Genomic DNA, 21996 nt, shown 5'->3' on the forward strand with positions numbered 1-21996 from the left:
TCACACCCTACTGAGGTCATGAGTTGCCCCCCACGAGTGGCTCTCCAGTACAGCCATGGCTCCAGAATTACAAGGACTTAATGCAGAGCCCGGCAGCTTGCGGCAGAAACTGAATGGACTATGTGTTAATCCACACCACCATGCCTACCCGGAGGGGAAAGGGTGTTGCTCCCTTTCAGCTCTTTCCCTCTGGAAAGAAAGATGGCAGCTGCTTCGGAGCTTTATGGAAAGCCAGGTATGAGCCGGTTGTGACGGGGCAACTGAAACCGTCATGGGAAGGGGGGCGTTCCCGGCTCGTCCTTCATGTCCTACTGAGGTCATGAGTTGTCCCCCATGAGAGGCTCTCTGACACGGCCATTGCTCCAGAGCCACAGAAACCAATTTCATAATTATCTGACTCTCAGCAGAAATACTTCCAGGCTTAATAAGTAAAATACCGGAAATCCAAAATCGTGCAGCCACTATTGCGGCCACGCGACATCACTTCATTCTTGTAACCAGCTGTAGAGAACAAATTATTTCACAATGCCTTTTCAGCATGTCTGATTTGGGGATGTAAACTCTAAATAATAATGTGCATCTTTTGTCGAAACAATGAATCTAATCAAAGTACATAGAGTGTTAACTAGAATTCATGTGCCTCACAGGCATTGGGAGGGTTGGGAGGGGGTGTTTATTGGGGTTCTTGGTGTTGAAAAATAAGTATTGGTGAAGGGCAATGTGTTTGATGATTGCATGACCGAGAATTAAACCTGAAAGCTTTGTAACTTTCCCCAAAGTGATTCAATAAATAAAAAAAAAAAATTAAAAAAAAAGAGAATGAAGTCTAATCATGGAGTGAGTGCGGCAAAAAAAAAAAAAAATACCTAGTGCAGCAGAGAAAAATAGTAAGGCAGCTTTTACAGAAAGCAGGAGACGCCAAGGACGCACAGTTAATGGGAGGGCAGAGCAGAACAGTGGAAAGATACATAAGTGAGGAGAAAGCAAAGTGAACATCACTGTAGACTCTAGGGCAGCTGAGTTTACAAAAAGCAGCGGTTCCTGAATCCGCAAAAGTTAGTGACAAGGCAGAGGACTCTTCACGGAAAAAGTGGAGCACAGCCCCTTAGGTTTAAGTTATCAAAGACAGAAGAGTTCTGGGAAAGAACAGGCAGGCAAGGAATGGAGGGAGAGCTTTTTGCTATTAAGTTTACTTAATTTACTGAAAGCAGACTGTACAGATTTATCTAAGAATTATATTAGTTATTCTAAAGTGCATCTTTTATTATTTCAGATGAATATTCTTTTATTTGAAGACTAACACTCGAACAGAAATCGAGAGGTTGTTACACAGTAGTCTACACTAAATGCAGGTAGAGTCCAAGTGAAGTGTTTGCATTTTTAGCCTGACTGTAAAACTCAGTGACTTACAATTTCCAAAGTTACTGTTTTAAGGGACTGATCAGGTAGAGTAATTTAGTTCTAATATATATGTGGATGCCCATTTGTCTTTTAGGTTTTCTTTTTAAGTTTCTGTAGTTTTGGGGGATGGGAGGACACATCCAGTGATGCTCAGGACTTACTTCTGACTCTGTGCTCAGGGGTCACTCCTGGTGGGACTCAGGGACCTTATAAGGTGCTGGAGATCACCCAGGTCAGTTGTGTCAAGGCAAATGCCCTACCCACTACCATTGCTCTAGCCCAGATACCCATCTGGATTCCAGACAGAAACAAAGGCAAGGACAACCATGCTATATGACTATCTACCCCTCAAACGTTTCTGCCAGTCAGTCCCACTGACAACCAGGATAAAAAGTCAAGAGTAGGAGGGGAACAGCTCGAATCAGAAGTCCTCCATTTGAACACTCACCTTTCGGAGAGAAAATTCTCCAAAGCTTTGAGGACATTGGCTAAACTGTGTGCAGCTTTAAACTCCAGCTGTCCAATTTCTGTGTACAAACATCCCTTACTCTGCTTCCATGTGAAGAGTCTGCCCTCCTCCGTGTGGTTCATATGTTAGAAGTGGGGCCTAGGAAATCCTGTTTATAACAGGCATGTATAGCTCTTTTTTTTTTTTTAAAAAAAATCATAGGAGTACTGCTATTTATTCAGCCACTGATTAGGCTGATTGAACTGGGCATGAACTCCACAAGCATGTATAACTGTTAAGTCAATCTGAGTTTGGGGAGAGAGAGAGAGAGAGAGAGAGAGAGAGAGAGAGAGAGAGAGAGAGACAGAGACAGAGACAGAGAGACAGAGACAGAGACAAAGAGACAGTGACAGAGAGAGACAGAGAGACAGAGACAGAGAGAGAAAGAGAAGAGTACAGCAGGCAGAGTGCTTGCCTTGCATGTTACTGAGCTGGGTGAGATCCCTGGCACCACATATGGTATTCTGAGCCCTGCCAGGAGTGATCCCTGAAGGCAAAACCAGGAGTAAGCTCTGAGTACCACCTGGTATGGCCCCCAAACAAACAAACAAAAAAAAATGAAAAAGAAATTCTGAATTTGACTATTCTCATGACAATTTTGTCTTGCACGCGGCCAACATGGCCGACCCGAGTTCGATTCCTCCGCCCCTCTCGGAGAGCCCGGCAAGCTACCGAGAGTATCTCACCCGCACGGCAGAGCCTGGCAAGCTCCCCGGGACGTATTCGATATGCCAGACACAGTAACAACAAAGTCTCCAATGGAGACGTTACTGGGCCCGCTCGAGCAAATCGATGATCAACGGGAGGGCCTTTACTTTACTTTACTTATAAATTTTCCATTTTCAATAAACATTGTTTTGAAAGTAAATAGGACCAAGCACATCCAAAGGCAAAGAAAAAACTTCTTAGTCTTCTTAAGAAAATAATCAATTTACTTTTCATTTAAATATTGACAAAGGAATTTATAACTTAATAGAAAAGAAACTATCATAATATACTTTCACAGCTAACTGCCTATGCATAGAAGAGCTTTCTCCCCACTCCTATTCTTCCCACCACGAGAAGCGAATTTTTCGTTCCGATGACAAAACAACAGCTATAGCTTTGCTTTTGTTACACATGTAGCTGTGTTTGACTATGCTGCTTGACATGGGTTAGATTCTGAGCACTGGTTGAGTTTTTCCCCCTTTATAGAATGGGGTGAGAGTGCTGTCTGTGGGATTGCAGTGAGCCACAAATGCAATTACGTGGAGGAAAGGGGAAATAAACTGTTTTAAAAGGAATTAAGAGTCATAATGTGATATTGTTTCCCCCTTCCATATTAGACTTAGCTTCCCATTGGAAAATGCAGATCTGAAGAGAAGCCAAATCTAGTTCTCTTAAGGGAATTCAATGCGTTCAGAATGCAAGCCATTACAGAATGTCCTGAGGTCTAGTTTCTCACGATATTGTTTCAAACTTGTAAGTTCTATTCATTAAGAAGAATTCCTAAGCACAGTATTCACATCTTATGTGGTCCGCTTTGGAGTTTGCTCTGACGAGAGGCAAAGTACCAAGGGTGTGGGACTGGTTGAAATCACTCAGGACTGAGATTTTGAATGTGTTCATTGTCCCACATGGACAAGGCCTAAGGTCTGACACACCTTCTCAGGTTCTTATCCATTTTGTTTAAAACTCTGTTTTTCTTTCATGTGTATTTTGTTGCATGTGGAAGAGCAATATGGGAGTAGAAAAAGAGGTTTTGGGCCAAATAATGCAGTATGGTTGGAAATGCTTCCCTTGTGCAGATTTGGCATAAAAATAACTGTCTCTGGGAAAGGGCTGTTGGTGCTTGTTGCTCATTAATATGCTGAAATGATTTCACCCCCCCCCCCCATTTTGAAGGTTCTTTGAGGCTGATTTTCTATTCATTTTTTTTTCTGGGAAAAAGATGAAAAATGGGTGGGGGGAGAGGTGTGAGAGAGCAGGATGTGGAACTTATGTAATGTAGAACTTAAAAGAAATATTACCATTTGTGTGGTTCTCTTAGTTAAATAAAATTTAGGAGCTTGGGTGGTTAAGCTTGTGGACTGGAATCTTCTTAGGGGAAAAGATTTTTTAGGGAGAATTTTCAAGTGTCAACAAGCTAGGAGATGGGGTTTAATTCCCAATACCACACAGCCCCCTGAGAATTAATCCTGAGGTATCCCTTGGACATATGACCCAGAAACAAAATAAAAAGTAAATCAAGTGTCATCAGCTAACCTGAAAATGTTGTTATGAGAAATGGATGTACAGGGGTGGCACCCTGGGACATGGGAAACCATTTACTGAACCCTCATTAATGATTAACAACAACTTAACAACAACAAAAACAACAACAGCACACACTCATACACACATGGGTTCCTGGTGTGTGTATATATAGGACTTCTTTTTCAGGACTTTTATTTCAGTCTCTAAGTTTGGAGTATATACTGGATGTGGGCACAGGTATCTAAGGGAAGAATCTATTTCCTTCTTGATTTAAACTAGTTTCCCTTGAGTAAAACCAAAGCCCTTGACTGGGAGTGCACTTAATCAACCAGGATGGAAATTCTGTAAGAGTGGGGGCAGGGGAGAGGTGGGAAGCAGTGAGATACACAGCAGGCAGGGCCAGCGCCTCACGTTGACCCAGGTTTGAACCTCAGCACTCCACATGGTCTCCCAAGCCTCACTCTATACTCAGAGTCAGGAGTAAGCCCTGAGCATTGCTGAGTGTGGCCCCCAAACAAACAAACAAATTAGGGGTAGGGGCTGTTATGATCACTTGGGAGAAGCCTTAATTCCTTTTCCTGGTGCCTTGCATGGGGAAAATGGCCTGCAAATATCAGTCGGATGCTAATTTGGTAGAGGGGAGGGTTCCTGTGGATTTAGGACCTTGAGGGAGGACAGGTACCTGGCTGGGGGTCAGTGTAATCCACAGTGTATCCATCCAGTTGTAGAAGTTCCTGGGGCTCTGCTTTTTTCTCCCGATAACTGCACATGGCAAATGTGTACTGACTGACCTAGAAAGGAAAAGCAGAGATTGTGAGGCTAGCCCCTCAAGAAACATCCCCATTCACCCAGGTCCCTTTCCCCAATGCTGTCCACTCAGTAGTAGACAGTTCCGGATTGAATTTTGCCACATCTTGGCTGTGTGACTTGGAGAAGATTACTTAACTTTTCTGATCCACGATTGAGGATACATCAGCTGAGAACCTCCCTCCTCTGTAACTCATGAAGATTGCATCATGGGGAACGCACTGAGAATCTACCTGGTTCTGAAGCTGACAGCGTTTGATAAAGGTCACTGTTTTCATGACTGCTGTGATTTCAATAATTGAAATTTAATGATCTTTGTAGGGCATATGACCCCAAATAGTGGCAATTTTATAGGTCGGATCAAACAGGACAATGGCCCTGGCTGAGAGTACAAAACTGCAGACATAACACATGAGAACCTTTTGGTCAGATGTCAGGAACTGGTCATTTATTTATTGATGGCTCCAGGTTTTCTTTTTCCCCCCCCTCCATTTTAAAAGGCCAATTCTCAGCATAGAGTCTCATGGTCTGTTCTCCCATCTCCCTCCTCCCCCTCCCCGCTCCCCCCAAGGAGCGCTTTGGGAAGCTTTGCAACATCTTCCTTTCATCCCAGACAAGTGCAGGAGTGACATGCTGTCATAAGCAATGAGTGCTGGATCACAAGGTGCCAGTCATAGTAGGGCCACCCTCAGCCCTGATGCGGTGGCTCTTGTCATTGCTGCCATGCTCACTACTGGCAAGTGGTATCCTTGCCAGCGTTGAATGGGAGCTTCTCGGCTGCAGGCTGGCCTGCGGGACACTGTCGCTCCAGTGTGTGTAGACGCAGCCTGGATATTCAGCATCACTACAGCTGGCTCTGCTGCTGAGAGCCCCCAGGAGAGTGAGCGCCCTTCAGCCTTCTAGCTAAAAAGCTCATGGGCATATCTGCCATCCACGGATGTCAACCGTCTTGGCGAAGAAGAGCCACATCCCTCTATTCTTAGTTTCGTTTGATGACAAGAGACATTGCTAAGTGAACTTTGATCTCTGCTGGAGACATCTGTAGTTACCTTCACCTTAGTAAGACTTGTCCTTTTGGGTTTTTTTAGGGGGTGATAAGAAATGGGTGTCCTCAGTCTCAGAACAGAGGCAAGGGGAGGCTATTGGAGAAAGCTATACTGGTTGGTTTAGCTACTGCTGCCCCCTGTTGGTTTCTTATGAAAACTTTCTGCCTGACTGGAGTTTTCTTACAAAGCAGATGGTTATTTGGGACAGGTTCACTTTATTGGTCTTGATGGGCTTCAGGGGAAACATATAGCCAGATCACTAAGGATATTCTTTTTATTTTTCTTTTTTTGGCTTTTTGGACCACATCTGACAATGCTCAGGGGTTACTCCTGGCCCTGCACTCAGGAATAACTCCGGAGTGCTTGGGGGACCATATGGGATGCTGAGAATTGAACTCAGGTTGGCCATGTGCAAGGCTAATGCCCTACTTGCTGTACTATTGGTCCAGCCCAGATAATTTTTTTAATCACTAAGTATGTATTAAGCAAATATCCTGTAAAAATATAAATAAATTCTCTCCTCCTAAGAAAGAGGGCTGAGTACAAAATTAGGGTCACAGAGGCTTGGGGTTCCAATGAAGCTCTTTGATAAGCTCTTACTTGTCTAAGTTTTAGAATTCTCAGGTGTATTTTATCTGTTTTTTATTCATTCTGGAGCAACTAATCAGAGAAGGGGTTTACAGAATGTACATAACGCTGATATAACAAATACTTTATACACACGTTTATATAAAACAATACCCTGCGTTTGGCAAGAGTATTCTAATATAGAGTAACTGTGAACAGGTAAGTATGTTTGCCTCTTTTGAAAGCAGGCCTTGAAACTTGGGCACCTTTTTATATTTCCCTCCCCATAAACAAAAGTAAACCAAACAATGGGTAATCAATCACAGATCGAGTCTCACAGAATCTAGAAAGCTGGGGTTGCATGAGCTTTTCAGAGAACCCCTCCGACCTCCACCTCCAACTCCCTCCAATGTTACCCCAAGAGCAGAAGCAGCCTTTATCAGTCTGATTCTGGGCCCAAGGATGACTGATTCCCCCCTTGCCCTCAGGCATGACAGTATTCACAGGCTTTGCTGGAGTGGTTGGGTGGTGATTTTTTTTATCAGTCTCTGGCAACACAAGAAATTGTATAGTTTGCTAATGTGATGATTAGCCAAACAAATAAAGAGCTGCAGACACTCACTCGAGATCTGAAAAATATCACAACAGAAGGGTGCGATTTCGAGATTTGTGCGTTTACTCTTACTACAGCTTTGGGCTGATTTTCCCTTTTCTAGTTTGGGCGTTTGCTTCCTGGCTTGCTGTGTGCTGCTGCCCTCTTCTGGCACGCTGTGGAAGTTGTCTGGACAAATGGCTAAAATACACCCGAGTTGGTCTAGAAGGCTTGTGGAAGTTGATGATTTACTTGAGGAAGTAAAGGAAGGGAGAGAAAAGATCTCTCTTAGAATATTTCTAATTCATGTCCCTTTGGTGGGAAGCTAAGGTGATTTTTTTTTCTTCTAGAGCATGTGAAGGGTGAGAGGATAGCAAAGCTTTGGGAGTCAAAAAAAAAAAAGTTTTTTTAAGCTTCCATAAGATAACACTAAATGAAAGCATCACACTGGAATTCTACTGAAATCATTTGATGGAAAGTGAAGGACACAGTAGTTTGAGCTGTTGTAATAATGCCACGGAAAAGCCCCAGAACCTGGACTGGAGCAACAGAAAACATTGAAACACATTGACTATATCATCAGTAGATATCTGTAAGTTTGGGTGTCCATAACTTTGGAGAAAAGGATCTAGAGGGCAGCCATTAGCATTGGAGATTTTCAGCTGGGATGCACCTTCTCAAGGAATGACAGGATGGGCTCTTGTGATTTCTGAGGGCCTGGCCTTCAAGATTTTGTCTGAAAGGTGGCTGGAGAGCTGATATACAAGGAAATTCTGATTTTCTTTCCTTGCACTTAATAAAACTAAGAAAAGGCTTGAATAATATTCCTTAAAGGCTGAAGTGAGACCACATTCATAGAGTGTGGTTATGTTCTGGAGACAGCAGGTTATAAATATCTAGAAGCTTTAAATCAGACCAATGAAATCAGTCTTTGGTTAGGGTGGACCTCAGAAAAATTTTTGTTTTTCATTATTATCCCAGGTGTTTCTTTTCTTTTTTAAAATTAAAAAAATTTTTTTTAAATGAATCACCATGACGTACAAACTTTCGTGATTACATTTCAGTCATAAAATGATCGAGTACCAATCCCTCCACCAATGCCCCGGGTATTTCTTAATGTACACTGAAATTTCAGAATACTGCTTAAGATCTTGAATTTCCATATAAGAACTGTCCATAAATTACAGCTGCCAGAGTCTAGCTATGAGACCAAAGAAGGGCCTGCCTTTTTTTTGTTTTGCTTTGTTTCAGAGTCACACCGGGTGATGCTCAGGACATATTCCTGGTTCTACACTCAGGAATTACTCCTGGTAATGCTTTGGGGACGATATGAGTTGTCAAGGATCAAACCTGGGTAGGCTTTGTGCAAGGCAAGTGCCCTGCCCACTGTACTATCACTCTGGCCCCAGAGTCTGGCCTTTTTTGGACCTTTCTGGTCTTGCCTCTCTCTTACCTTACACCACCGAAGGAAGACTGAAATGAATAGACATAATGCCAATAATAGAACATAGTTTATCTAATTATCATCATTCTTGGAGAATGATTCCATTGTCATTTTGACTGATTCCAGTTTTTTGGCTCTTATTCACAGTTCCCATGTGTGGATTTATAGAAGTGAGTCCTTTATGACGTTTATTTATTCATTCATTCAACAAATACTTAGGTAGCATATTTGGTAGTAAGACTATAAAGATGTAATATTGGATATGTTTTCTGTCCTCAGGTCTAGTAGAAGGCACACACTAGTTTCGTTATTTTATAAATGTCTCATGTTAATGGAATAAGTATACAAAAGAGAGGTTATGAATGATTCTATTAGTGTTTGGGGTATAAGTCCAGTTGGGTGGTTAGAGAGTTTTTATGAGAGGGCCCAGAGTGATAGTGCAGCAGGTAGGGTGTTTGCCTTGCACACGGCCGAACTGGGTTCCATCCTTGGCATCCCATATGGTCCTCCAAGTACTGCCAGGAGTAATTTCTGATTGCAGTGCCAGGAGTAACCCCTGAGCATCTAAAAAATTATGAGAAAATATTGGCTCGTTGGATTAGGATCTGAAAGCAGAAGAAATTTTTATTATAAAAACTCCACAATTCCTGGGCACCCAAGATTATTTTTCATTTTATCATGGCTGTGAATAAACGGTCACAGAAACTGAATCTAAGGCTCTTGATTGACACTGATACTGAAGTCACTTGGAGGAATGAGGGGGGAATACAAAGGTTTTGGAGCTATGTAAATAGAGGTGTGTTTGATTTACAGGTCCATTCTTTTCTAAATGTTGGGCAAATTGATTGAGTCCCATAAATGAACTTTGATAGGATTCAAATCTATTATCTTAAAATAGGCATGACAACATTTGTAGGATATTTCGTACACTTACATGCATTCATTTCTCTCTAGTAAGTGAATGCTCTTTTTATTTAGGGAATCATTCTTTTTCTCTAATTTCAGCTGGTAGAGTTTGTCTCTAATTTGGCCAATCAGTACTTTATTTCCTTGGCTACAGTGATGGGAACGTGCTCTCACTGAGTCAATGCAAGTTCAATCAGGATCTTTGCAAAGGACTATTAGGAATCAAAAGATTTTTTTTTCTCCCTCCTCTGAAGCTAAGCTGTTCTAGGCCCTGAACTGCGAGAGTTCACTGCATGGAAAATCTTGTTAGAGGATGATACCAGGTAGCAAATCTTCATAGACTACAATTTTCTCTAGGCAAGTGCAGCCAACAGATGTTGAGTCTTGATGACTTTGAGCTCTGGAACCATGTGAAACTGTCTTCACTTAATTGGTCATTTGGTAGTCAGTATTCTTCTATGAAAACTTAAGCCAGATTGGGAAAATTGTTATTATTTTCAATACAAATAACTGGACAAATGTGCAGTTAAATGCAAAAGATGAACATTTATTCAGTTATAAGTCATTCATCTATTTATATGTCTTATGTGCTGTCTTTTGATTTATTTTTGTGGGTAGTTTGTCCTAATATTAGTTCCTGAATAACAATTTCTATACTCCAAGATATTTTACTTTATCTTGCAACATTTTTGTGGGGTTTTGGGTCACATCCAGTGATGCACAGGGGTTACTCCTGGCTCATGCACTCAGGAATTACTCCTGGCCGTGCTTGGGGGACAATATGGGATGCTGGGATTAGAACCTGGGTTGGCCAAGTGCAAGGTAAATGCCCTATCTTATGCACTATTGCTCCAGTCCTATCTTGCAACATTTTATCTCATTTTAATTTAATGGTATTTCTGAAAATTGGAAACTTACATTGTTTGTAAGGCATGAGAAACAGGATAGGGATTTAAGAACCACATTGGTTTTTATCTTTGAAACTTAATGGTTTAAACATTGAATAAACATAAATCTCTGGGTAACCATTTCACTTAAGTACATAGGACCAGAAGGCCTATTCTAGGTTTATTTATGAGTTACCTGGAACAAATTATTTAACCAGTGTTGGCATCAGTTTCTCTAATGCGAAATGGGAATGAGTGATTCTTGTTATAGTACAGAAAAGTTGTGAAGACAAGCTTAACAATGACATTGTAAATTCTGGATATCCTATAAATATGAACAGTTAGCATTCTTACAGAAACCACAATATATGATGGTTGTATAGCAATAAAGGGCTGGAGCGATAGCACAGTGGGTAGGGCATTTGCCTTGCACGTGGCCAACCTGACCGACCCCGATTCAATTCCTCTGCCCCTCTCGGAGAGCCCGGCAAGCTACCCGGAGTATCTTGCCCGCACGCAAAGCCTGGCAAGCTCCCTGTGATGTATTCAATATGCCAAACACAGTAACAAGAAATTTCACAATGGAGATGTTACTGGGCCCGCTCAAGCAAATTGATGAACAACGGGAGGACAGTGACAGTGACAGATAGCACTAAAAGGATATTTCAGTAAAACACTAAAAGGATATTTTATTTATTTATTTATTTATTTATTTATTTATTTTTTCGGGTCACACCCGGCGATGCTCAGGGGTTACTCCTGGCTCATGCACTCAGGAATCACTACTGGTGGTGCTCGGGGGAACATATGGGATGCTGGGAATCGAACTTGTGTTGACCATGTTGGCTGCATGCAAGGCAAATGCCCTACCCGCTGTGCTATTGCTCCAGCCCCTAAAAGGATATTTTAGAAATATATTGAAGACTAATCAAAAATTTGCTTGAGCGGGCCCAGTAACGTCTCCATTGGAGACTTTGTTGTTACTGTGTCTGGCATATCGAATACATCACAAGGAGCTTGCCAGGCTCTGCCATGCGGGCGAGATACTCTCGGTAGCTTGCCGGGCTCTCCGAGAGGGGTGAAGGAATCGAACTCGGGTCGGCCATGTTGGCTGTGTGCAAGGCAAACGCCCTACCGCTGTGCTATTGCTCTAGCCCTGTAAGTAGGAATATTTTGGTCATGGAAAAAAATATTTTAAAATAAGGAGATGATGCAGGTGACACTCTCTACAATGAAAATGATGACAAGGGGCTGGAGAGATAGCACAGTGGGTAGGACGTTTGCCTTGCACGTGGCCGACCCGGATTGACCATCTCATATGGTCCCCCAACTACTTCCAGGAGTAATTCCTGAGTGTATGAACCAGGAGTAACCGGGTGTGACCCCAAAAGAAGAAAAAAGAAAGAAAATGATGACAAATTCATTATTTTCACACCTCCCTTTACATACCCAATGTGTACCTCCATGGAACTGGCAACTTCATTTTCTCTTTTTTCTTTCTTTTTAAATTTTTTTTTCAACTTCATTTTCAACATCAGCTTTCTCAGTGTTCCCAATATTGGTAATCAATGGTTATTGATCCTTTCCATGGTTTCTAGAGCGTAGCATGATTTGACCCAGCGATTTTTCCTTTGCTACACCCAACAGTGCTCCATGGCTCCTCCTGGCTTCTTACTCAAGCGGACTATGCTTTGCCAGGGATCAAAACCATGCTTTATGATGTAAAGCTTGTGCTTCTGCCCAGTGGGCTATTTCTCTGGCCCCATACCAGCAATACCTTGACTTGGAGTACTGAGGATCTGTTTCCTCTTAATTTTTGAGTTACAGTTTGCAGAAAGATCTTTCATTAGAGAAGATATTGAAATTTCAAGGAACATGGTTGAAGAAACTCTGTTATAATATTTGCATATAATCATCTGCTTAGCACCTTTGATGCAAAGTTTCATGGAGAACACAAACTCTGAAATAGGAGTGTGTAAGGGGAATGGGACCTTGCTGTGGCTGACCTTGATTCAATCTCTGGCACTGAGTATGGTTTCTAAGCTCTGTCAGGACTGACTCCTGAACACGTGGCTAGGAGTAAACCCTGAGGACTGTGGGGTGTGGTCCAACCCTCCTAAATAGATACAGTGAAAAGCCATTTTGTCTTAAAAGGGATTGTGACCTCTTTTTCTTTTTCTTTTTTTTTTTTAAATTGTGGCCTCTAAGACAATGCTTTTCTTAAAAGGTGATCTCTAGACTATTTTATCAGTAAATACTGAATTTTTAAAAAAATTAAAAAATATATTAATTTTAAATTTTGAAGCCACTGCTGGCAGTACTCTGACCTCAATCCAAGACATATTGCATCAGAGTAATAACTGATACTCTGAGAATATGGTGGTTCCCAGAGAGGAAGGGGCAGAAGATGGGGTCTCCATTTGACACAGCACTATGTGGTATGAGGTATCACAGCACAGGAACCTTGGTGGTAGGTGTAATGAGGGGAATACACATATGGAGAAGTAAGACTGTAGTCCTGAAACTTACAGAAATTAATACTATGGGGCACCGGTAAATCAAGTCTATATGCATATATGTTCTTATAAGAAAAGGAAAATTTTAGAAATAGCAGAGCTACAGATAATGGCACACACAGAGAAATAGGTACAATGATTTGTATTTAAAAACTAAAGCAAACGTAACTTGAAGAACTTGGTTATAGTACAGCGGCAGGGCGTTTGCCTTGCACGCAGCCAACATGGCCAACCCAAGTTCGATTCCTCCGCCCCTCTCGGAGAGCCCGGCAAGCTACCGAGAGTATTCGATATGCCAGACACAGTAACAACAAAGTCTCCAATGGAGACGTTACTGGGCCCGCTCAAGCAAATCGACGAACAACGGGAGGGCCTTTACCTTTACCTTTACCTTTAAAAATCTACTTGGAAAGATATATTTTAGATTATTAAACATCATTGCAGGAGTTCAGTTAGGAGTTTTTGAAAACTTCAGTCATCAGGAACGATGTAATCCTCCCCCACAGCTAATTTAACATCATTTATACTAACCAATAAAATATGTTAAATGTATAACCAAATCCTGAGTTTTCTCATATTGACTATGTCAGTGCTTTTAGAAATAGAAGGTGCTTCTAAAACAGTGCTAATGTTGCTGTCGCCCTAATGAGACCCTTGTTACTTTCCTACGTGTTTGCTTCCTCCCTTGCACCTTCCCATCACTAGAGGAGGATGGGGCAGTGTGAATGCTTACATCAAGCTTTCGTAGAGACATCTATCTTCTCGGTAATAAAGAACAACGAGCATGCATTAATATTTTAGACTTTAAAGGATGGAAAAATAAGAAAAGGAGCACAAGGGAGGTTTCTGAAAATTGCACATGTTCTATAGTCTTCTGAAAACAGGTGGTCACATAATATGATACGTAGAATTTAACTGAGTTTAAAGGTACCTTGTGCACTTTAGGTAAATCAATCCTCAGTGGGGTTTTTTTTGCGCTTTTTTCTTTTTTAAATTTTTATTAGTGAGACACCATGAGATACAGTTGTAGACTTACAAATTTTGTGCTTGGATTTCAGTTATACAATGATCAAATACCCATCCGTCCACCAGTGCCCATTTCCCACCACCATGGATCCCAGTATCCCTCCCACCTCCCATCCCCCCATCCCACCCTGTCTCTGTGGCAGGGCATTCCCCTCTGTTCTCTCTCTCCTTTTGGGTCCTGTGTTTTGCAAGAGAGGCATTGAGTGGCAATCATGTTTGGTCTATAGTCTACTTTCAGCATGCTTCTCCCATCCTGGGAAGATCCTCCCAACACCCTTTATTTGGTGCTCCCTTCTCTATCTGAGCTGCCTTTTCCCCTGGCATGTGTGGCTGGCCTCCAAGCCATGGAGCAAAATTCCCGGTACTAATCTCGACCATTCTTGGGTTCTAGTCTCCTATTTTGTTACTTTATGTTCCCCAGATGAATGTTTTTTGCGCTTTTTGGGTCACACCCAGCGATGCACGGTGGTTACTACTATTGCTCTAGCCCCATCAGTTGTTGTTTTTAAAAAGTTTATTATTTTAAATTTTTTTTCTTTTTTGAGTCACGGTGAGATGCAGAATTACAAAGCTGATCATGGTTGGGTTTCAGTCACACAGTGTTCTAACACCCATCCCTCCACCAGTCTACATTTCCCATCACTAACCAATGTCCTCAGTTTTCCCAGCCTGGCAGGCACTTTCCTTCTTTCTGTTTCTGTCTCTGTCTCTGTCTCTGTCTCTCTCTGTCTCTCTGTCTCTCTGTCTCTCTCTGTCTCTCTCTGTCTCTCTCTGTCTCTCTCTCTCTCTCTCTCTCTCTCTCTCTTTCTCTCTCCGCCCCCCTTTGGGGCATTGTGGTTTGCAATACAGGTACTAAAGAGGTTATCATGCTTGTTCCTTTATCTGTTTTCAGCACGCAGTTCTTACCCAGAGTGATCATTTCCAACTATCTTTATCATAGTGGTCCCTTCTCTATACCTCTGTTATATTTTTTAAACCATGAATTAATCCTATCAAATGTTCTATACTGAGGTTTCTTAAGATTTATATTAGTGAAAGAGTTACCTGCACCAATACAAAAAATCTTTTCTTCCATCTCTTCCATACATTCTTACCGATGGCCCATAGATACCTAGGGGGAACAAAAAGCAGAGTTTCATTAATGTGTGAAGGAGAAAATTAATTAATGCATGTTACCTGGAAACTTGGTACTTGCAAACAAGAAAATGTATGTGGTCAAGAAACAGAAAGCAACTTTTTGGTTACTATAGTGGACAATAAGAAACAAAGATCACTTCTATTTAGAGAAGAAATTGTGGTCCATAATCAAACATTACTTCCTTGATTGATTCCAGAAAACAACTTGAAAAATACTACATTGAGACTTAATTTGTATATGTGCTAAAAGTTGTTTAGGTAAGGAAACTCCTGAAAGGTGTTGCAGAAGAGAAAGAAAAAGAGTGCTAAATATCACAGCTTCAAGTCTTTCAAACCTCCTGTCAAGTCTCACTCAGGAAAAACCTTCCTGAGGTTTGATTTATTGTTAATTCTGGTAAATTACTGGAGGAATTTCAAATTGACATAGAAAGTTTTCCCTCTACCCTTCCTCCCTTCTCTGAATACTCTTCTGCTGATAGAAATTCAACGTCACACACACACAAAAAATAGTTGAGAATGACAGGCATATTTAAAATTATGTGGAGATTTTTTTAAAAAGTCGGTGTTACTCATTTATTCATGATTTATCCCATTGCTTCTTGAATTATTTCATGTTGAAAAGGGATAGATCAATGAAGTGGAGCTGGTCTTTTCAAACTCTACTGGATCAAGGAAGGAAAGATCTGGTCATACTCAAATATATCCAAATACTCTGGTTTCAAAACTGTTCATTTTATTTTTTTATTTGCTATGAAAACTAGCTGAACATCTTTCAACTCCTCAGTTCACTTACAACTAGAAAGAACTTGCATTTTGGAAAAATGAAGACTAATTAATATGCTTGACAAATATTACGTGCTCTTAAAAATGGATACTGACCAGAATCTACTTAGACTTTGAGTCCTTATAGGTCTTCCTGTCCCTATTCTTATTTTTCAGTTGCCAAGTGTAGTTGATTTTGCCTCCTGGAAAGTTCTGTTCAGTCTCTCATTTCCTATCATTGCTATTTCAGTTTCAGCCCTAATTTTTATTTCCTTGGAAAACTATAGAGGATACTTTCAATGGATTAAAAGAGTTGAAGAAAGATTTTCAAAATCCTCTTTTCCTGGAGATGAGTACTATAAACTCTACCCATGTCTTTGCCTACCAAACTCCTTCACTTATTCTTCCTTTTACTTTAAGGGTGCCTCAAATTTACCCACCCAAATTTCATTTTCATGCTTTATCTTATGTCTGTTTATTTATTCTCCAATTTTCTTGACATTTTCCCTTATATTAACTTATTTATTGTGGCCAAATTTGTTTTGAAAGAAAGCTTAATATTTTGACTTTATGCAATAATCATGTCATGAATTTCAAATTGAAATATGTAACTAGTATATGCTTGTCACTGCATCTAAAATGACCTTAAATACTGTCAGTGGTATGAACACTCAGGAAACTCTAGGATATGAAGATAAAGTCCACTTTCTTGATCTTGCCTAAAAGTCTGTTTGCTTTCTGTGACTGCTTAACTCTGTAGGGTCACATTCTGCACATTATATATTACCTGTAATCCCTGAGTGCACTGTAGTTTCATACCCCAGTAACTGCCAATATTCCGCTGTCTGTTCTTTATATTAGAATCCGTAGTCTTCATACACCTAATTTCTTATCTTGAGGGCTCTCACCTGAGCTCATGGGTAATCTACTGATACAATGATCATACTGCTATAAATTATTTGTTATCTTATTTAGTATATCCATGAAACTATGAGCTCCTGGAAGGACTCTTGTGCCAGGGAGAGGGTGTTTGAATATGGTTAAGTGTATAGTTTTCCTTGGGACCAGAAAGATAGTACTGATGGGGAGGGAATTTGCCTTGCATGTGGCTGACCTGGGTTCGATTCCCAGCACCCCATATAGTCCTCTGAGCATGCCAGGAGTGATCCCTTAGCTCAGAGCAGGCATAAGTCCCGGGCACTACGAAGTGTGGCCTATAAACAAACATATAAAAGAATAATCTTCATAGGTGGATGGTCAGTAGGCACATGAGAAACGCTCAGCATCACTATCTCGGAGAAATCCAAATCAAGATGACAATGAGATACCATCACGCACCAGTGAGAATGGCACATATCAAAATTAGGAACAATCTGTGTTGGTAGGGATGTAGTGAAAAGGGAACTCTCATCCACTGCTGGTGGGAATGTTGCCTGGCACAACCTCTGTGGAAAATAGTATGGAGAGTTCTCAGAGTTCCTGTAAACTTAGAATTGAACTATCATATGACTGAGAGATTTCACTTTCGGGCATCTATCCCTAGGATATAAATTAGTCTCAAAAGGACATATGTATACTATTATGCATATGTCCATACTCAGTACAATAGCTAAGATATGGAATCAGCCTAGGTGTTCAACAGCAGATGAATGAATTTTGAAGATGTGGTTTATCTTCATAATGGAATACTATGCAGCTGCAATAAATGATGAAACCATGCAATTTGCTGCAACATGGTTGGAACTTTAAGATATCATGTTGAGTGAAGTAAACCAGAAGAAGAAAGACAAACACAGGATTATTTCTCTTACCTGTGGAATACAGACTACTGGATGAGGAAATGTACTGTAGTAAAGGAGGATGCTGAGATCATCCTCGACCCCAGTGTTTAGAGAGGAGACAGACAGAGATGGAAAGAAATCAATGGGAGAGAAAGAGAAGAAAACAAAAAATAATGGGTTAACAGGCATTAGAATTTCAGTTGTACCAGTGATATGAGTGAGGGATATACCCATATACTCAAAACATAGATTCAACAGAACTAAAAAGATGAGATGTAAGTGGCAATCACTGAAACTTAGTAAAGTGCCTGTAAACTGGAAAACAGAGGTTACCTATGGTAAGTTATGAAATGGAAGTAGAAGGACTGACTTAAAGCGCACAGAACACAATCCATTTGAATCACTGTATTTCCCTTCATAGTAAAAGTACTGCCTGCTGCTTAGTGAAGCTCTACTCTGTGATGTGTCAAAGACTTCACATGCATTATTGTCCTCACCGGACAGAACTGAGAACTTGAATCTGGAGCCATGTTTTCTAGGTTCGCATGTGATCTTGGAAGTTGCTCAACTTATATCTACCTTATGTTTTTCACCTGTACAATGGGGAGAATAAATGGTTCCTAACTTGAGGATTATAAGAATTAAAGGAATTAATAAACTATAAAGTCTTTTTTGGTGGGGAAGAGGGCACATTTGGTTTTGCTGTGCTCAGGGTTCTGTGCTCAGGGACGTCTTGGTGGGGTTTAGGAAACCATATATGGTTCCAGGAGATATATGTGGTGTCAGGGATAAAACTGGGGTCAGCCACAAGTCAGGCAAGTGACTTAAACTCTGAAACTATCTATTCAGCCCTCAAATTGTAAAATTTTATAACAAAATCTTGTTAAAAGTACAGGCACATCAATTTTTATTATTTCTGTTCTATGATCGACGAAACAGATCTAGAAAGTTCAAGAAATGCCTGCAGACCCACAGCTATGTGATAACACAGCCAGAATTTAAATTCAGACAGACTGGTTACAGAGAAACTTCTCTCATTTTAGATGGTAATCTTTGGCTTCTTCATTGAAAAAAAAAGGCAAAACAAAACAAAACACACATTGCTAGTATAATTGAATATAGAGAATTTCTTCTAAAGTCTTCAGAATGAGAAAGCTGAGTAGAACCAGAGAAAAATTAACAATCCTCCTTTGGAAAGTATCAGTTGGTTTGTGTGAAGGAGGGGTTTTCCCTCTGAGGTTTTCCTCAGAATTTATTGCTAATTTGGCACATACCAGAAGGTGTCAAAACTGAGAAAAACTGAGGGCTGCAATGTACCATTTCTGTCTAGTCAGCTTCGACTCAGTATTTTCTGAGGTTGAAACATGCTCATGAAACAGAATGCAAAGTACCTGGAGCAGATGGAAGTTCTGTTATTGCAGACATACAGGTGGCTTCTCCCCTCCAGCATCTCACACTACAGACAGATCGATCTGTGTGGGCATTAGTGGCCTTCAACTCTTTCTTTAGGCCATCTGGATATATGGAAATCTAGATTTATGAATAGCCAAATCAGCATGTAGTATAAGGAGCAGAAGTTTAGCCTCAGGATTATAGCTTAGACTCAGGGTGGAATCACCTGGGTAGAAATTCTGACCCAATTAATGGTTGTTTGACTTCGTTGTCTGTGCCTCAATTTCATCAAATATAAATTGGGAACAACACAGGATTTACTTCATAGAGTTGTTATGAAACCAGGTGGAGATGCTGTATATCAAGTGTTTAATATAGAAATTGGGACACTATAAGTGCTTAATTATGTACATGTTTTAAACTTGCAACTATTATTATTAGCAACAGTAGCAACAGTAATAGCAATAGCAGGGATTGTTAACAATAGTAAAAAAGATTCACTTTGGGTTATTTATTGAATTCTTATTTAGTTTTTCAATCTCTCTCTCTCTCTCTCTCTCTCTCTCTCTCTCTCTATATATATATATATATATATATATGCTCCAAATAAAGTGTAGAACTCATCTGGATTTTAAACTTCAGGTCATATTTTGCATCATGATTTAATATATTCTGACTTAACATTTTTTTATAAATTCATGCTATTCATTCTCATTATGGGGATGGGGAGATTCAGTTGTTTAAGAGGCTAAGAGGCTAGACTAAATCACGGGAGACTGAAAGAGAAGGGAAACACGCATTTAGGTCATTCTGCTGGCTTTGCATCCCACTACCCTGAGACTTACTTGACTGGAGGTTCTCATGGTGATACTTACAACGGTCATTTCAAAATAATAAAAGGACAATACTTATGACTGTCATTTCAAAATAATTAAAGAACTATATTCCTCCATGTTGCATTTATGAATGCAAATAAATGAATTTCTCCCTTTAAATGTTTTAATATAGTTTAGGTAATATGGTTATATTAATGTCAACATTTATGCAATTGATGTACAAAGTTACTGTACACCACCACCACCGAAGTGTCCAAGACCCTCCATCACAGTCCCTATATCACTTCTACCCCACCTATTATCATATTCCTCTCCTCTTTCCCCACTGCATGGTCATCTGAGGTTTGTAATCTAACGTCAAGGATTTGCCGGCATTTGATACTCATTCCTTGTTTAGTCTCTTTATGCCACAGATGAGTAAGATTATCCATTATTTGTACTTTCTCCACTGATTTATGTTGCTAACAAAGTATCTTTCAATTCCATCATACCTATTTGTTAAATATCTTCTATGCTTAGCACTAGGATTGCACACAATAGGAGATCAAAAGATACTTATAAATACCCAGTTCTGCTCAAGGATTACTTGCATTTATGTTTTGGACAGTCATAGTAAGCCAGAAACCATAGTTCTTGCAAACTGCTTCCCTATATGCCTAGGGAGTGAAAGAGCTCTGGAAAAGCACTGAGATTCTTTTTGCAGCAGCCCAGCAGGATGAAACCCAGCAAGGGAAAGGGCAGAGAAGACGCAAAAGCCATGGTTAACTGTGAAAAGAGTGCTATCATCAATTCTGCTATGGTTGTAGTTCTTACCATGCATAAGAGTCTGTTCTAAATGTATTAACTCATTTAATCCCCATAACAACTCTGCAAGGAAACACTATCATTATTTCTACTTTATTCCCAGCAAAATGAGGTTCAGAGAAGATAAGTAATTTGAATCCATTTCTAAGTGATAGTATAAAGTACTGAATTCTAGGCAATTGTTTTAATTAACATTCACAGTTAATGATATATCAAAAGATAAAATAGAATAATAAATAAATTAATCTAAAAGAGGAAGAAAAAAAGGGGATGAGGTACAAAGGTCAGATGGCATATAAAGCAAATTGCAGGGTTGAAAATTGCAATTTAATTTAAACCAAATTACATCAATAATTGCATTAAATATTCCAGTTGAAAGGCAGAGAACTCAAGACAGTATTTTGAAAAACTGGGACAAATTCTATACTTCCTATGGGAACTTAAATTTTTAAAAAAACACACCCTAGAATGGCTATGTTTCTTTCAAACAAAGTAAGTACTAGGGCAAAAATGTTACCAGAGATAAAGAAAATAATTTGCTAATGCCAAAGGAATTAATTTATCAAGAAAATTAATTATTGCAAATGCTCCTACCTATGCCAATGAGATTCATTATGTATGAATCAAAACTGGGCAGAACATAAGAAGAAACAAATTTATAACAATGGTCAGAGAGTTTAATAACTCCTAGTGATTGATGGGAAATCAGTCAGCATTTAGAAGACTTGAACACTCACTACCACTCTGGATACCCACTTGCACTAATAGACATTTATAGCAAACAAATCAATTTAAATTCTAAATAGATCAATTAGTTCAGTCTAGATAGTCTTATTTGAGAGTCTATGTCTATAAATGATGTCGTATATAATTATGAAGGATAGACAAGCAGAATAATTTTGAGGAAAAGAAGTGGAGAAAAGCAGCAGAGGCACGGAAAAGGAAGAGGCAAAGGCATTTAAGTAGCCTGACCAAGACTGACCAACTGTTACCTCCTTAAGGTTTGTTAAAACAGAAAAGGAAAATAAGGATTGTTGAAAATTACTCCCGATGTGTGGACAGGAACCCATGGAATGAATTCAAAGTGGCCTCATAGGGGCTTCCTATTTTCAGGTTTCAAGTCCTCAATTAAGGTAGGTAAAGGTCCTCCCGTTGTTCGTCGGTTTGCTCGAGCGGGCCCAGTAACGTCTCCATTGGAGACTTTGTTGTTACTGTGTTTGGCATATCGAATACGTCACGGGGAGCTTGCCAGGCTCTGCCGTGCGGGCGAGATACTCTCGGTAGCTTGCCAGGCTCTCTGAGAGGGGCGGAGGAATCGAACTCGGGTCAGCAATTAAGGTAGAACCAAA

At 40.2% G+C, this 21996-nt stretch overlaps 1 protein-coding gene across 9 annotated transcripts in view; it reads right to left on the reverse strand.

The window, feature by feature from the left end:
* CADPS (calcium dependent secretion activator) overlaps positions 1 to 21996 on the reverse strand; it is a 550520-nt gene that overhangs the window by 174727 nt on the left and 353797 nt on the right. For all 9 annotated transcript variants that reach the window (XM_056129049.1, XM_056129048.1, XM_056129052.1 and 6 more), the window contains exons 9-10: positions 14980 to 15046; positions 4827 to 4935 (exon numbers count right to left, since the gene is read on the reverse strand). In XM_056129049.1, the coding sequence (XP_055985024.1) occupies positions 4827 to 4935; positions 14980 to 15046 (176 nt within the window). The remainder of the gene's footprint in view (positions 1 to 4826; positions 4936 to 14979; positions 15047 to 21996) is intronic.

This window comes from Sorex fumeus, unplaced genomic scaffold (assembly GCF_029834395.1).
Source record: "Sorex fumeus unplaced genomic scaffold, SorFum_2.1 ptg000072l, whole genome shotgun sequence".
NCBI classification, from domain to species: Eukaryota; Metazoa; Chordata; class Mammalia; order Eulipotyphla; family Soricidae; genus Sorex; species Sorex fumeus.